The sequence below is a fragment of the Triticum aestivum genome, chromosome 5D (genome assembly GCF_018294505.1).
Source record: "Triticum aestivum cultivar Chinese Spring chromosome 5D, IWGSC CS RefSeq v2.1, whole genome shotgun sequence".
NCBI classification, from domain to species: Eukaryota; Viridiplantae; Streptophyta; class Magnoliopsida; order Poales; family Poaceae; genus Triticum; species Triticum aestivum.
The window spans coordinates 372276420-372292487 of record NC_057808.1 but is presented as its reverse complement, the minus strand read 5'-3'; the positions used below and the strand labels follow the sequence as shown (position 1 = coordinate 372292487).

Genomic DNA, 16068 nt, shown 5'->3' with positions numbered 1-16068 from the left:
CATCAATCAACGTCATGAAGTATCTCTTTCCATCTTTTGTCAACACGCCATTCATCTCACAAAGATCAGAATGTATAAGCTCTAGTGGCGCCAAGTCTCTTGCCTGTGCAGTCTTATGGGACTTGCGAGGTTGCTTAGCTTGCACACATACTTGGCACTTAGAGCCTTTGATAGTAGAGATTTTCGGAATTAAATTCATATTGGCCAGCCGCGTCATGCAACCAAAGTTAATGTGACAAAGTCGTGAATGCCAAATATCAGACTCATTATTGTGGCAAACATTATTAATAACTTTAGTGCAAATATCTGACAAAGACAGGTGGAACAAGCCTCCGCTCTCATAGCCTTTTCCAACAAATTGTCCATACTTAGAAATTACAACTTTATTGGATTCGAAAACCAACTTAAAACCGTCTCGACATAAACGGGAACCGCTAACGAGATTTTTATGGATGGACGGCACATGATGAACGTTTTTCAGACGCACAGTCTTCCCCGAAGTAAACTTCAGATCGATCGTGCCAACACCTCGAACGATGGCATGTGACCCGTTCCCCATCAGCACGGGAGAAGTCCCTGTTGCCTGGTAAGAAGAAAACATGGAGGCGTCAGCACAAACATGTGCATTGGCACCGGTGTCAATTAACCAATCAGGGGATTGAAATACTGAAAGGATGGTAGGAAAAATACCGTACCCTGATTCCTTCATATCAGTATCACCGATGACAACATTAGCGGACTTGCCGCTTTTCTCATGTTCGCGCTCCTCAAAGCGGTTAGGACACTTCGGAGCCCAGTGATTAGGATCACCGCAGACATGGCAAAGTCCCTTCCCCTTCTTATGAGAATTCTTCTTGAAGTTGGTAGAATGTGATGGCTTGTTCTTTGTATCAAACTTGCCTTTGCCCTGAGTTTTGTTCTTGTTGTTTTTGAACTTGTTGGGCTGGAAGTTCTTCTTCTGTACCATGTGGGCACTAGAACCTCCCTCAGCAACTCGAGCACGTGTGTCCTTTGCTCTCGCCTTCTCTTCAACATCAAGAGTACCGATGAGATCCGCAACGGAAAACTCATGTCTCTTGTGTTTCAGAGAAGTAGCAAAATTGTTCCATGAAGGTGGAAGCTTGGCAATGATGCCTCCGGCAACAAATTTGTCCGGCAACACACACTTGAAGTACTCAAGTTCTTTTGCAAGCGACTGTATCTCATAAGCCTGCTGTACAACAGGGCGCTCATCAGTCATCTTGTAGTCATAGAATTGCTCCATGACATACAACTCGCTGCCGGCGTCCGAGGCACCAAACTTGGCCTCGAGCGCATCCCACATGTCCTTGTCGTTGTCAAACGACATATACGAATCCACAATGGAGTCATCAAGAACACTCAGAAGAGCGCCTTTAAAGAGAGTATCGATCTTCTGAAAAGCTTCCAGCTGTGCTGGATTAAGATCGCCCTCAGACTTGCCCTTGGTGGCGTCATAGCAGCCCATGGTCTGAAACCAGTAGACTGCTCTCGTGCGCCACCTCTTATATTGCGCCCCCTTAAAGGCAGGCGGCTTCAGATGCGCAGCAAAACCACTCGGAGTAAATTGCCTATGATCAGGTTTTTGGATTGTTGAAAATATGAGCAAATTACTACGAGATTTAATCCAAATAAACAGAAGATAAAACATGACTACAGCAGCAGAGATTAAACTAATCATGTGAACTAGCATAGCAGATGAACAGATCACATCTAGGGCACATACTAGAAACATGAATTCTACCACGATCTCGAACAGGAAGGATAGAATCACATACAGCGGGAGCAGCACCGCCGGCGTTGACGTTGTCGCCCATGTCGTCGAGGATGAGGTTGCCGAGGTCGGGGAATTAGTCGTCGCTGCCAGCAGTCGCGCGAGTGCGCTCCCCAAAAACCTGATCGCCCCTCTCCCGTACAGGATCACGAGAGGCGGGGTTCCGGAGGCCTGCTATCCCTTCTGTCGGTGCACGCCGAAAGGAGGGATGGAGAAGACTTGCTTGGCGGCGCAATGATCTGGAACGGTGGTGAGAAACCATACGAAGCGGCGGCGGCTAGGGTAGACGTCTGCCTGACTATATAGTGCGGGTCGGGCAGGTCGTGGGAGTAAACCCCACGTCCAAGCAGCAAAAATTAACGCGTCCGTTAATTATTAATTAATGACTCATTAATTTTTCCCGAGCAACAAAAATATATAGACAACGTGCCGCGTCGGGACGAGGCGTGGCGAGGCGGGCGATGAGGAGGAACGCGCGTGTAGGTCTCCTTTTGTCATGCTCATACAAGTGGTAGAAGAGCTCACCTTATAAAGAGGTGCAACTCTCTCTCAACTTATAAGGTGGGACTAAACTTTAATCTCACTCACTCCACTCACATATGTGTATGAATGGGTCAAGAGAATTTCAGAATTTTAGTTGGGCTTTGGGCCTTTGCCAAAGGCCTACTAGCAAAATTCAAACACTGGCCTCCGGGACCGCGGCGACACTCGCGGGCCGGCTCGCCATCGGGGCCGTGGCGACACTCGCCGGTCTGCTCGCCATCGGGACCGTGGCGACACTCGCGGGCGTGCTCGTCTTCGGCGCCGCGGCGACACTCGCCGGTCTGCTCGCCATCGGGACCGTGGCGACACTCGCGGGCGTGCTCGCCATCGGGGCCGTGGCGACACTCGCGGGCGTGTTCATCTTCGGGGCCGCGGCGACACTCGCGGGCCGGCTCGCCATCGGGGCAGTGGCAGCAGGGGCGGGCTTCTTCTTGGGGACGTCGTCGTCGTCGTCGCGCGAGCTGCTGCGGCCGCAGAGGAACACGGCGAACGAGACGATCCAGACCGACGCCACGACCATGCCGAGCGCCGCGAGCCACGGCGGCAGGAATCCCCACGCCGCCGCCGTTGCCGCGCTGCCCGCGGACTCTAGGAGCGCTCTCGCCATCGTGAACGGTGAGCAGAGTTAACCTGATCGCAAAGACGGGCGTACACAGCGAAACTTCAGAAGGATGAGCGAAAAGAGCGTATATATATAGGCATATGATGCCCGTGGATGCGGTACGGAGAAACGAATCTCAACAAATCGCCGACTAAGTAGAGATTGGATAAGGAATTCTGTTGGGATTAGGGCTCATCTTCTTGTTAACGCCTACACTATCTTGTTAAGATACTAGGTTTTCAGTTCCATTTGATCACATTTTGAACGGTCATTGGGAGCCATCGTTTGCAACCTGGGTTTGCAAACTTCGTGCGGATTATTACGATTATTCAGCTGATGGAAATAAGCACAGAAACCACATCGAAATTCGTGTGGGGCTGCAGAACAGAGAACGAACTGACCATTCGCATTGCAGACTTGCAGTACGAATGAACTGGACATAGTTTTTCTACCATTTTATTGCATTCACATCAGTAAGTACAAAAATGTAATATAGCCTACATGGCTCTTAACTGGAGCGTGTGTCTGTCTGGTTCTAAAGCCTACCACTAAACAGCTGGCACCTTTACAGTTAGTCATACATAGGAGGAACGGGCACCTTTACCACTGAAAAACAATAGTAGATGCTCCAGATATCTTACAAAACCTAGAGCATAAAGAATTAACCTATAGCAAGCGAAAAAAGAATAACGAAACCATACACAAAGTGTGTTTGCCACTCAGGGGTTTATGTTGCACTCCCGTATAAACACTTGATCGTAATTGACATGCCGCGACCAGTATTTTCGGTATTTCGACAATCCGATCTCGAGCCAGGGTTTCAGGTTTCCGTTGTAGTGAATGACGGATGCCCGCCTGATCTCCTTCTCGTTGACGTTTGGGTTGTACCCGAGCCCCAGAAGATGCCACGAGCGATCAAGCGGGAACGTGCGGTTCCAAAACGTCACAAGGCCTGCAGGGAGGCTGCCTAGCTTCCATAGTAGCCTGTCTTCATTCTGCACAAATGAGATAAGCCATGGGTCAAATACCACTGACGAATGGGGAGATCATAGTGTTGGTGAAGTACAGAGATCTCCTTGTAGATCAAAATACGGCAGAATAGCTGATAGCTTATTAGGGGATATACTCTGCTCAGCTCCTGGTGAATATATATAATATGTTGTTCATAAGTTCATAAACTTACCAGGTTCTGCCAGGTGTGGTAGACGTCGGTGATGTTTTGCTTTCTCCACTCGGACAAATCAAACATGTTCATGCCATATGCCCAACCACAAGCGTGTGGATTAAAATTGCTGGCAATTAGAGGATTGGAGAAGTTGAGGTATTTATCAAACCTGTGGAAGCTCTCTCCACAGGTCTCAACAGCACCGTTGACCTTGCCTTTGAGATCTATCGACCAAAGCGCACTTAGGTCCTGCTGCACCACGGTATCATCGTCTAGAAATAACACCTTGTTAAGCTTCGGGAATATCTCAGGGAGATAGAACCTCAGATGATTGAGAATCGACAGGTATTTTGGGTTCCGGAATTTGGGATTTTCACCCGGCCTAGCCCTCCCACTCCCGAAGTAGTAATCAATCATCGAACTGGATTCTAACTGCTTCAGAACTGGGCTGTAGCTTGAGTTCAGCCAGGTAAACTCTTCAATGTTCTGAACCTGAACCGCAGCTTCACCCAAGGGATTAGCCAAGAACCACATCTTCATTGCAGCATAGTTGAGCCGATCTGTCACAATGTGGAAGACATGGTTTGCTGGTTTCTGCAGAACAGATTATTGAGTACATATTAGTGCTTTAGGTACAAACTTAAATACAGTGAGATTTATGGTACAACAAAAGTCGATTCACAGCCATTAATCAGCAGCCTGGCTAGCTATATATCTCGGTGACCAAGTGGTATACCTTAGCATGAACAAGAGTGGAGTTCACAACCACTGCAGCAGCCAATACATTATCTGAGAAAACTGCATAGTGATGGAGTTTGGGGTTTTCCAACTTTTCCATATTTGGAAAATCCTTATTATTGGAGTTGCTGGAATAATACTCATTTGTAAGCCGCAATGGGAGACAATGAAGCCCTTTGGGTAAAGATTTTGCTGCTAGTTGAGCTAGATAGTTGGCATCCTTTCTGTGAGATTGAAGACGCTCCTCTGTTGAATGAAGGGATGTACGGAGCCTGTTCACAGCACCTGAGCAACCATCATGCATCCTCTTGATCCTACCCAGTGTCTGCTCCATCGCTTTTATTTTGCCATGGACACTTCATGCAACAGAAAGTTCTGTAAGTTCAGAGATAATTATCCCAACACAAAGTACAAGACACCAATAATGACAATGGAAATTCAGTAGTACAGTGAAAGAGAAAGTACTTCTGAGGAAGCATCCCATCATCGGTTGCATCACCTAGTGCTCGCTGGATATCCTTCATTCGTGCACGTAACTCCTTGGCGGTACCATGATTTCCTCTAGAAGCTAGAACGCCAAGATATGTCTTTGCTCTTATCAATTGGTCCTTGATAATGCGGATTGTAGCATCTGGGGAAGTTGCGGAATGACCAGTGCTACTTGCTGATGTGGCGAGATCAGCATTGATACTAGCATGATCAGATAATGTATCAGCAGCGCTTTCCTGGACAATTGAAACATTAGCTGTTAGAACAAATGATCTCTTGCGACTGACCAAACAAGCTAAAGTATAAACATAACAATCAATATAGTTTCAAATATAAGAGTGGATTCTCAGGACATCTAATCGCTCTTAACTCAGTGTTCTAATCCTAATGTTCACAAAAAGGTAAGAAACAGGCCACAGAACAGTACCGCTGCTAAATGAGAATGAAAATAATAGGCATATCTTTGCCAATATATTAAGATGGCTGCAATGTCTTTGGGAGTAGTCATAGAGTAAAATTGACTTTTATAAATATAAACAATATCACCTCTATTCCCAGTTCATTCAGTGCACAAATATCTTACCTCCATACAATGAGTATGGGCTTAGGTACTGAGTAAGTGAGTAGTAATAAAGATGTGATGGAACAAGGTTTAGTCCTAGGTTAGTTTTGCGTCCAGGATTCACAGTCTTCCAGTAATTTACCCCCTCCCTTAGAAGGGGCAGGCAAGGGCTTGATCGTCCTTGCCAAGCAATAGATTGGTCTTCTCTAATAAACTTTACCTTTTCCAAAGACGAAGTCAGGTTTGCCGCAGGATGTGTTCCCGCAATGTTATTCTCTGATGCATCAGATCCATCTTTGTGCTCTACCTCACTTGCATCCTGCAACTCCTTTTCATCCATTCCTTGTCCATCCTGCTCTTCAGCTACCTTGCTATCGCCAGGATGATGGAATCCATCTGCTCGTCCGTCGGTGCTAACAACTTCCTTTATCATGTCATCCTGTGTCGACTGAGCACTGTCATTTCCGACAGCAACCACCTGATGGGCATCCCGCGACGCAGGGTCCTCCCATGTATCAATTTTCTTTCCTGATGGATGGCTCCTGGCTACCTCAACTGCTTGCCAGTCGTCGGTCGCCGACAGCACCCGGTTCTTGTGCTCCCCTAGTCTCTCAATTGTCAAATCTGCAAAAGCAATTCACCCAGAGAATTCCAACAAAAATCAGATGCGTTTACCCACGGGTGACTCAACTGGCGACTGCTTCACCAAAAAAATTGCAAGAAGTTGGTTCATTTGTTCTTACTGTGGTGAAAACAGACTCAAACTATCTCTCTAACATTTTCACGATCTACTACAGTCAGTGAAGCCTTCCCTTGAGGACGAGATTAGGCAAGCAAAACGAAAGGGGGAAGGAAAAGCGGCCTGACCTTTGGCGAGAGAAACCTCGGAGGCGGCCATATGCGGCCACACCAGACTGGGGCCGGACCCGTCCCCCCGATCGAACGCGCCCCTCGCCACTGCAAGACAAGACGCCCAAATGAAATCAAGAACGGATCTTCGCCGCATTGTCGCCAGCGCCGGAAGCCGGGGAGAGGCAAGGGGGGCCGTACATACCGATGGAGTCCGGGAGGGGCGAGACGGGGAAGCGGCCGTAGAGCACGAGGGGCGCGAGCACGGACGCGACGAGCAGCAGCAGCACCGCGCCCCGGCACCGCCGGCCCCGCACGGCCCCCGCCATGTCCGCGCCCCCGCAGCCGGCGGCCGGAGTGCCTCAGACGGCGCGCTGCACCGCCGCCGCCGGACGAGGGGAGGGGAGGGGCGTCGCTTTTCCGGCGCGGCGGGTGCTTGGTTTCGGGAAGGGTTTGGGTGGCGTCGGCACGCGCGGCGGACGCGAAATTCCGGGGCGGCAGTCAGTCCGGGCTCAGGATGGGTAACGTGGGAGCGGTGCGCGGCCCATGCGATGCGTGCTGCGCCGGTTTGGACTCGAGTGGTTTCTTTCCTTTCCACCGGCACCTTTGCCTGCCTTTCACGCGCTGGATCGCGCGAATTTTCTATTCCCGTGGCCTGTGTGGGGTAGATGGATTTCATGGAGATGTTTCTCTCCAGATTTGCAACGGTACGGAGATATAACGTAATGATACAATATAATGTGTGGTACAGAGATGTAAGATCGTATTTACGGCTCCTACATTTGCTAAGCATTTGGTCAGATTTGGTTCGGTATTTGTGGATAGAAAAAAAGAGTTGGTGTCAGTTTGGATTTGGGAGCGGTGGTCTGTGGGCGCACGGGACACCAGAGGCATCACGGACCACACGGGTAGAGATGGATAGACCGAGTTAATGAGACCGCACAGGTACTACAGATAGACTGGGGTTTTTTTAGGGTGGAGATGGGCCGAATTAAATGGGTGAATGTTGTCAGAAACAAAACAAAAAAGGTGAAAGTGACACCAGTGAGTTAAGCATATCTTTCGAGTGACATTTTGAGACGGAGGAGAAGAAAGGTATCTATCCTTGAGTGCGTGCTTTCCATTCAGAAGAATCAGACGGCGCCATTCTTTGGTGCTTTTCTCTCTCGATCGGGTGATCGACCTGCTCGCGCGCGCGTCGATTCTACGAATCGCCAGAACCTTCAACAGACTATATCATATCAGCAGGCCCCGCCCGCGCGTGCCGTGTGCGTGCATGCGCGGATCCCCGCTACGTACGAGCAGTTGCAACCGCCAAGATATGCTTACGTAGTACACTAGTACGTTCGTGGCAGCTTGCTGACAGCGTGAGGAGAAACAAAGGACGCAGGCCACCAAAAGGCAGAAAGGTTGCTTGCATTGCATGGCATCGTAGTAGTAGTACCGTACGTGCCGTGTGTATCGGCTTTGTTAAAGCAGCAAATGATGATGGGGCTGTGTGGAGAAAGGAGCAAGGACGACGGAGAATCATCCTAGCGGCCACGAACCCGTGCAGCGCGCTACCCCGGCGACATGAGCTGTGCTGTACCCGCTGGGCTGTTGCGCTTGCGCACGGGTTTGTGAACGCGTACATCCACCGCCGTCCTCCCACAACCACCTCTCAAGAAAATGTGCTGCGGGACTGTGGGCACGGCCCGCGTGCCACGCTCACAATTACTCATTCCAACCTAATCGGGTTGGTTTTGTTAGCTACTCCCTCCCGTCCCAAAATGCAAGATCACAATGTTAAACATGATCTTACATTTTGAAACGTAGGGGATATAATTTATCTGAGTTTGTCTGTATCTAACTAGATCTGAACAATACCATGAGGCGCCGGGGTTCTACGCCCTTCGCACCGCCACATAGGCAAGCGGAGGGGCACGAACTCAACCCCAACGGTCTGGATGGCGGGGAACAGCGGCTCCCCATAATGATCTCGTCTTAGGACAGAAAAAATCGAGGGGAAGTGAGACGGTCTTGTAATCCTTGTTGTGTTTTTGCTTTGATATCATTGTCCGTTTGATGCACCCACATCAAAGATTGAATCAGACAACCGGTGTCGTTAACTTAAATATTAAAATGTCTCACGTGCCTTTCCGCATATGGTCTTGCGATCTTGGTTGTGTTTTTCCCTTTGGTGTCATTATCTGTTTGATGCCGATGGCTGAGATTAGACAACGGGTACTATTAACTTAAGCATAAGAGAATCTCATGTGATTTATCTATGTAACTCCATAACACAAGGTTGTCATATGTTTTTGATTGCTTTAAGTGCCCTTTTGGTTCAGATTTTCAGCAAAGCCCTTTGGTCGTTTACTCACCATGCCTTCCGTGTTTTTTTTGTGTGCCTTTAGTCTCTCATCTCTACACCTTTGCAAGCTCTTCTCACTGATGGTTTGACCTTGGTTTAGTCTCTCATCACTAAATATAAAGGCAGTGTAAAAGCACCGAGTTGAAAAATGTTAGATTATAGTACATGTTCAATATGAAGTTGGATTTATTGCTAAGTTTGTTCTAACTAAAACGTAAGGTGCTCTTTTATCAAACTGCAATCGTAAGTCCCAGAGTGTAACTTTGTCGATTTGTATATTTCAAGTTTCAACAAGGGGTAGTACTAAACAACAACATGGATAATAGAAAATGTTTGCAATCCTCTAGTAGATGTTGGTGGAGCATGCTGTCAAGACCGCGTGCCTTAATTGATGAGAATTTTATCATAAGTGTCATGTCAAGACCATGTGTCTTAATGGACCAGGATTTTTAATTGAGAATCACTGAGTACAACGTAGGTGTGTACACACACACACACACACACACACACACACACACATAATACCTATCAAGGATCAGAGTTGCATAGCTTTAAGATTGATGAAGCCATCACTGTTGTCTCGCTATCCACGAGAACGTCGCCTTTCACGGATAAAATGATCCACATTAATAGGACACACAGAAGCATCGATCCCAGGGTTTTATCCGATGGGCAGAGGGTACAACCTCCAACCAAACGTGATCGATGAGATTTTGATTCCAACCACAACCTTCATTTGTAATGAATTACTCCAACCCCATTTTGCCAGTTATCGTTTTGTCCACGGACATAGTCAGACTTTTAAAATGCCGAAGAGTAATATATTTCTAATTAGATTGGTTTTCTAAATTCATGCTTGTACTTTTGACATTTGACCAACAAAAGGGGGTGAATGCCACGAATGTATTAGTGTGGATTTTCTGCAATTCATTTCATCTCAATTTGTGTTTTGAAATCCATCGTTGTTCATTCCATCTCAATTGGAGTTGAGGCACTTTGAGGTAGTGAGAAACTATAAAGGAAAATTTGTGTATGTGGATAAATTTTATGCTCTGAGACACAGAGCCTTTAAAACTACAACTATAAATGTGTTATTACAAAAAAAAAGTTAGAACCTTTTAAGTAATAAAGCGCCCCTTTTCGAAGAAAAAAAGTTAGAGGTCATGAGTACTAGTATTATGGTATTGGTCATTTGTCTATTGTTTTGTTTTGCCTTTTGCGTTAGACACAAATAATCAAAAATCCGCAGAGCGTCAAGAAATATATCAATGAAAAAAACGCTTCAATAACCTGTCAATATGTGAGATGTATTCAACTTTTTCCTAATGTAACCATATGATAAGACTGCCATCTTTAAACCTTGAGTAATGCAAGAATTTATTTGCAAAAAAAGAGATATAAGACTGTCATCTAAAACATGATATTTAAATACGGGAAATGAGTAGGTTTCAGATGGATATGTATGTGGTTTCGAAATTTTCACCTAGAGGCTTGAGAGAGAATGTGTAACTATTTGGAAACAGGACTTGTGATTATTAAAGTGATGCTTAAAAATGAAGAGAGAGTAAATAATTATTGGCAGCAATCATCATATATATACAGGAGGAAATTGATCGTGATCATCAACAGGCCCGTGTGCCAACCCAGGCCAGCTTCACGGGGCCGATGGGCCAGGCGGCGCCGCGCACTGAATGCCACGCGGGGCCACCGGCGACGGGGGCCCTCCACGGCCCACGTCATGCATCTTCTCGTCACACCGCCGACGCGGAGGGCCCGGCGCCCCTGATCGCCGACCGCCAGACGGGGTCGACCTCGCCGTCGGCGGCGGCGGCGAGCCAGGCGTCGACGTCGTCGAAGAGCGCGCGCTGCTTGCTGGGCGGCGGCGGCGAGACGAGGCGGTCGCCCGGCACGCCGATGGCCGCGGCGCCGCCGTCGACGAGGGAGTGGAAGAAGACGTCCCGCAGCTCCCAGCCGCCGCCGCCGGCCACGCCGAGCCCGCCGCGGCACTTCTGCCAGGGGAACTGGAACACGCCCGGCGGCCTGCGCCACGCCTCCCCGGCGTCGGCCGCGGCCGCCGCCTCGTCGAAGGGGAAGTCCGCCGCCTGGTCCGGCTCCTCCCGCGCGCGCTTCCTCGCCCTGCTGCCCTCCGGCCGCCGATCCATGCAGGCTGAGGGCACTGCATGGGGAAATCGAACATGCATCGACATTGATCAATCCGGCCTCTCGACCTGACCTAGCTTCAAACCATATAATATCATACGCATGGCGGCGACGGCGACAGCATGCACGCGACGCACCTGAGACGAGACGAGAGGCCTGATCGAGACGACGAAGGAGAGGGCCCGTACGTCGACGTCGCGATGTCGAGCTCCTGGGAAGGGGGTGGTGGGATCGGAGTATATAACGGGGAGACCGGTGGGGGAGCATGCATTATGTTCATGCAGAATGTACCGATGGAGACGTGCACGCCAGGCCCAGGCGGCCCGTGCAGCTAGGGCTGGCATTGCCAGCCGGTGCATGCTCCGCTGAAGGGAAAAAAAATGCCAACGAATGCTTCTTTTTTTTTTGAAACTCTAACGAATGCTGCTTCTTTTTTTGAAACTCTTAACGAATGCATGCTAGTAAGTCGCAGTGCTCGTTTAACAAACGTTGTTGCCTGGATCCATTGGCGAGATGGGCGGGGTGTTCAGTTTCTTGTCGATGGAACAAGGTGTGTTCGTTGGTATGCTGATCGTAGTAGCGCACCAACGAGATGGGCGTTGATGGATGCCTTTTTTTAACGCAATAGTTTTTTTAGACAACTTTACACAATAGTTAAACGTTAGTCGCCTGAAAATCCAATTTGGGCCGGTCGGTTTTCGCTAGAAGAAGGAAGCAGGCACCGAAGGGAAGAAGAAGACGCCGGAGGGAAGGAAGGGGCTTGCTAGCGGTGGGGGAGGGGCAGCATGGTGGGCAGCGAGGCTACAAGGGAGCGCCGCCAGCCGCAGGCAGTGGTGGCTGGTGGTACGTTGGGCTCCAGGAAGAAGGGCCGCGGACCGTTGGATCTGCATCCGACGTCCAAAACGAATCGGCTGACCCTAATTGAAAACTCAGTCGACTTACCTACAGCCACGCTCTTTGACACTAACAGAAACAAATGAAGATGCATCAAGTAAAACCTCCCCAATATCATTATAATCACGATCTCTTTTTTTTGCGGGTAAAACACTTGTATTACTCAACGAGAAGAGGATTACAATCAACATTGTTCAACTCAATCGCCTCACGAGGAGGGCCAGACCCTAGCCAAATCATAGTTTTGCCTTCCACACAAGCAAAGATAGCCAAACAATTGCCAACCTTATGTTGTGAGCGTCTAATATCAGTAATACTAGCTCTATGTAGGTTTAGGAGTAGCTTTATCTCCTCAACCAAGGAAGAGTAAACCGATCTGTCATTGTCGCCAGACTGAATCATTCTAACAGCTTGTAGAGAATCCAATTCTACCATCACCGGCAGATTACTTCTCATCAAGGCCTGAGAAAGCCCCTCCATACACGCACCAAATTCAGCTTCCAAACCGTCCTAGGAGTAGAGTAGGCCCTCCGCTATGATCACGATCAAGATACCAACGACACCCACACACTTGTGTGGACTGTGGAGCAAATATTTTTGCGGAGTACGTAGTATACATTTCGGCACAAGTCATGGCTGGAACATAAGTGCATCCTTTTGTTGGACAATCACCTCCAGTAGCAGAGCAGAACAACCACGCATATTCCCAGAGGCTTCTGGCAGTTCCAAAAGGGACATATTTTGTGGAGTAGTGCACGAGGAGCATGGACCGAAAGAACGACGAGCAAGTGACTACAAAAGAGCCATCATCAGTCCCAGAGGGCAATGGTTAGCAAAATCACCGTGCATTGTGCTTCGTGAGCTCTGAGCTGAACCCGATATACCCTGAAATGCACACCGTGCATATGTAGCAAAATCACCCAGCCATACACTTGTAGAATTACGGATATCTAAATTGTTCTCTCTCTGGAATTTATCCGGTGTGGAAATTAGGTTCCGGAAATCGGCAGACTATCATTCATTTGCACGTATGAGCAAGATAGGTTGTTGGGAATGTTTACCTGGAAAATAAAGCCATCTGAAGTGTGTTTCCAGTCGGAGATTGTGCCTCCAAATGCAGGTCTACTTTCCTCCCAGGAATCACGCAGACAATGATGCTGTTTCAGCAACCCATGAAATTTTATCGATTGCGCTAGAAGGATGAAAGCACATGTCTTCTGGAGTCCATCCCTCATGACGGATGTCAAATGATCTTCAGGGCCGGAGCGTGCTGTTTGCCCTGTCAACAGAGACAATCAAGCAGAAATAGTTTGCCCTTTATCAGTCCATAAAAAGGTCCCTGTTGGCTGTTACTGAATCAACCTATGGCCAGTGGCGGAGCTTGACAGAGATTGTTGAGGGGGCAAAGCCGAGTTATGGGGGGGCAAAAGGACATATTCTGCTTAAACTATGATAATTTTTAAAATTTTAGCTTACCAATTAATGGTATTTCATATACTTTCTCTAGGGTAGGGGGGCCATAGCCCCCCTTGGCCCTAGTGAAGCTCCGCCACTGCCTATGGCCTTGTAGATTCATAAACGCACTACAGCTTGGCAGAATCACCAGTAATCTCCACAGGAACAAGATCCATTACTGAAATGGTGAAATCTATTTGTGTCCCTCACAACAACCTCCCTTCCAAAAGCTTTCGAGATGTATTTGAATGCAGAGTGGCAATCCCCACATATCCTAATATTCTTCATTATACGAATTGTTGCCCCTGCAGGCATTTCGATCAGTGCGAATGCAAGCGCGAGCTTCTCGCTGTGGTACTGTAGGTTTGCCTCCCTCTCTTGATCATCTACACGCAGAAGCACATAATCCATATCAGGAACATATCCTTCTTTCCTAATCTTCTTGCTTATCTCACCCCACGTCTTATATATCTCTTCCGCTCGTGGATGAGTATCATCATTTGCCACAAACATGTGCACAGAGTTCTCTAACTCAACCCAACTGCATGCAGGTTCCTTCTTCACACCAGTTGTCTTCATCATTCTCCTCACTCTAGCAGCAGCATCCCATTGGCCCGTGGAAGCATATATGTTATACAACAGGACAGGTGGACCAGTATCATCTGGGTCAAGTTCAAAGACATGATCAGCTGCAAATTGCCCTACTTTAGCATTCCTATGCATTCTGCAGGCCGCAAGCAAGGCTCCCCAAACTGCAGCAGTTGGCTCCATGGGCATTTTAAATATAAAGACCAGAGCATAATTTAGTAAACCAGCTCGGCCGAGAAGAGCAACAACCGTAACATAATGATCAATCTCCGGTTCTAAATCGTACTCCTTCATCATTTCAAAGTAACGCTTGCCCTCCTTCACCAGTCCTCCATGGCTACAGGCAGTCAAAATGCAAAGGAAGGTGATCTGATTCAGGTAAACGCCAGATTTCCTCATCTCCTCGAAATGGGAGACTGCCTCCTTCCCCAGTCCATATTGTGCAAATGCTGTGAGCATTGTGTTCCAAGTAACCAGATCCTTATTATCCACACGGTCAAACACCTTTCTCGCATCGATCATGCTCCCTGATTTTGCATACATGTCAAGCAATGTATTTCCAACAAATGCAGTCAGTTTCTGCCGAGACTTAATCACATGTGCATGCACCCACTTCCCCTGCTCAAGAGCACCTAAACGAGCGATAGAACTGAAGACACTGGAGTATGTAAAATGTGTCGCCTCAAACCCACTTCTCAGCATCTCTGCAAAGGCCATCAGAGCAGTCTCTCCATCACCCTTCCTCGCAAACCCGGAAATCAATGCGTTCCAGGAAACCCCATTCTTCGAGTCAAGTTTGTCAAACACTGCGGTGGCCATGTCCATCTTCCCACACCGCGCATACATGTCGAGAAGCGCGCTCCCAACATAGACGTCCTCATGCCAACCACACTTCACAGCGAGAGCATGGATCTGCCTCCCGATGCCGCTGTCAGCATAAGCGCCGGCAGCCTTGAGGAGGCTGGCGAACGTGAACCCGTTCGGCTTGAAGCGCCCCTTCAGCATGCCAGGGAGCAGCCCGATGGCCTCCGCCGGCATGTCGTTCTGCGCGAACCCGGCAATGAGCGAGGTCCAGGAGACCATGTCTTTCCTCCGCATTTCGTCGAACACCTTCCGCGCTTCCAGCACGCTGCCGCACTTGCAGTAGAGGTGGATGAGCGAGTTGTCGAGGAAGGCGTCGCCCGCGAAACGGGAGCTGGCCAGGTGCGCGTGGATCTTCCTGGCATCCTCGAGGTTCTTGGATTGCGCGCAGGCGGTTATGAACGAGTGGTAGACGCGCGGGGTCGGGGCGAGCTCGCCGGCGTCCAGGAGATCGAGGTCACGGAGGACGGCGGAGGCGGCCGGGACGGGGTTGGCCGCGGTTGGGGTGTAGGGTCTGGTGTGTCGGTAGAGGAGAAGGCAGTTGGGCAGAAGCTTGAGGGGCTTTCTCATGGAGGTGGCGATGGCGGCAGGTGTCCGACGTTTTGCTCCCGAGAAGGCGAGAAGAAACGAGGGTCCGTGTGAAAAGAACAGCGAGAATATATATATTTTGGCTAATTCTCAGGTTTTTTGGGGGTAGTACTTTTTTACGGGAAAATGGCTAGTTCGACGACTTTTTTTTTTAAATCAACCACGTCTCTATTTATTCATGAAAGGCAGGAATTTCTGCCGAAATAATGTGAAGAATACAGTCTGATGGTGCTTGCACCCAAACTTTGCTAAGATTATTTGTTACCCCCTCCTTGGCTAGCCCGTGCGCGGCGCCGTTCGCCGTCCTCCTTGCCCAAGTCACCTTCCATCTTTCTCTTGTCGCCAACATGTTTTTCACCTCTTTGATCATCGGTCCCAGCACTGAGAGGTCAGCTTCCTCGCTCTGAAGTTTGCGAACCACCTCCTGGCA

The 16068-nt window shown here is 48.8% G+C and overlaps 3 protein-coding genes across 5 annotated transcripts; all 3 read right to left on the bottom strand.

Annotated features, from left to right (window-relative positions):
* Positions 1–3365: 3365 nt before the first annotated feature.
* LOC123121860 (probable galacturonosyltransferase 4) lies at positions 3366–7341 on the bottom strand. The gene is made up of 7 exons (XM_044541939.1): positions 6945–7341; positions 6758–6847; positions 6111–6514; positions 5305–5564; positions 4838–5195; positions 4120–4695; positions 3366–3931 (listed from the first exon to the last, which is right to left on the bottom strand). The coding sequence occupies exons 1-7, from the start codon at positions 7066–7068 to the stop codon at positions 3656–3658; spliced, it is 2088 nt and encodes a 695-aa protein (XP_044397874.1). The 5' UTR covers positions 7069–7341; the 3' UTR covers positions 3366–3655.
* Positions 7342–10602: 3261 nt separating this feature from the next.
* On the bottom strand, positions 10603–11520 carry LOC123124979 (uncharacterized). Its single transcript, XM_044545524.1, has 2 exons — positions 11390–11520; positions 10603–11268 (listed from the first exon to the last, which is right to left on the bottom strand). Exons 1-2 carry the CDS (start codon positions 11517–11519, stop codon positions 10844–10846), a joined length of 555 nt encoding a protein of 184 aa, XP_044401459.1. The 5' UTR covers position 11520; the 3' UTR covers positions 10603–10843.
* A 772-nt stretch (positions 11521–12292) lies between these two features.
* LOC123121858 (pentatricopeptide repeat-containing protein At3g24000, mitochondrial) lies at positions 12293–15675 on the bottom strand. 3 transcript variants are annotated; one of them, XM_044541937.1, is made up of 3 exons: positions 13623–15675; positions 13208–13425; positions 12293–13031 (listed from the first exon to the last, which is right to left on the bottom strand). In XM_044541937.1, exon 1 carries the CDS (start codon positions 15618–15620, stop codon positions 13746–13748), a length of 1875 nt encoding a protein of 624 aa, XP_044397872.1. In that variant the 5' UTR covers positions 15621–15675; the 3' UTR covers positions 12293–13031; positions 13208–13425; positions 13623–13745. The 3 variants fall into 3 exon arrangements, with proteins under 3 accessions (XP_044397872.1, XP_044397871.1, XP_044397873.1); XM_044541936.1 differs by having other exon boundaries at positions 13208–15675; XM_044541938.1 differs by having other exon boundaries at positions 12293–12938; positions 13208–15675.
* Positions 15676–16068: the final 393 nt, after the last annotated feature.

What these genes read in the sequence shown, in the direction of transcription:
- LOC123121860 (XM_044541939.1), bottom strand. Translation starts at nt 7,068, where the DNA reads ATGGCGGGGGCCGTGCGGGGCCGGCGGTGCCGGGGCGCGGTGCTGCTG. An exon ending in TGACTTCGTCTTTGGAAAAG is followed by an intron (nt 5,565 to 6,110) that starts GTAAAGTTTATT and finishes TCAATTGTCCAG; the next exon opens with GAAAGCGCTGCTGATACATT. An exon ending in CCACTCTTGTTCATGCTAAG is followed by an intron (nt 4,696 to 4,837) that starts GTATACCACTTG and finishes TCTGTTCTGCAG; the next exon opens with AAACCAGCAAACCATGTCTT.
- LOC123124979 (XM_044545524.1), bottom strand. Translation starts at nt 11,519, where the DNA reads ATGCTCCCCCACCGGTCTCCCCGTTATATACTCCGATCCCACCACCCC. An exon ending in GGCCTCTCGTCTCGTCTCAG is followed by an intron (nt 11,269 to 11,389) that starts GTGCGTCGCGTG and finishes TTCCCCATGCAG; the next exon opens with TGCCCTCAGCCTGCATGGAT.
- LOC123121858 (XM_044541936.1), bottom strand. Translation starts at nt 15,620, where the DNA reads ATGAGAAAGCCCCTCAAGCTTCTGCCCAACTGCCTTCTCCTCTACCGA.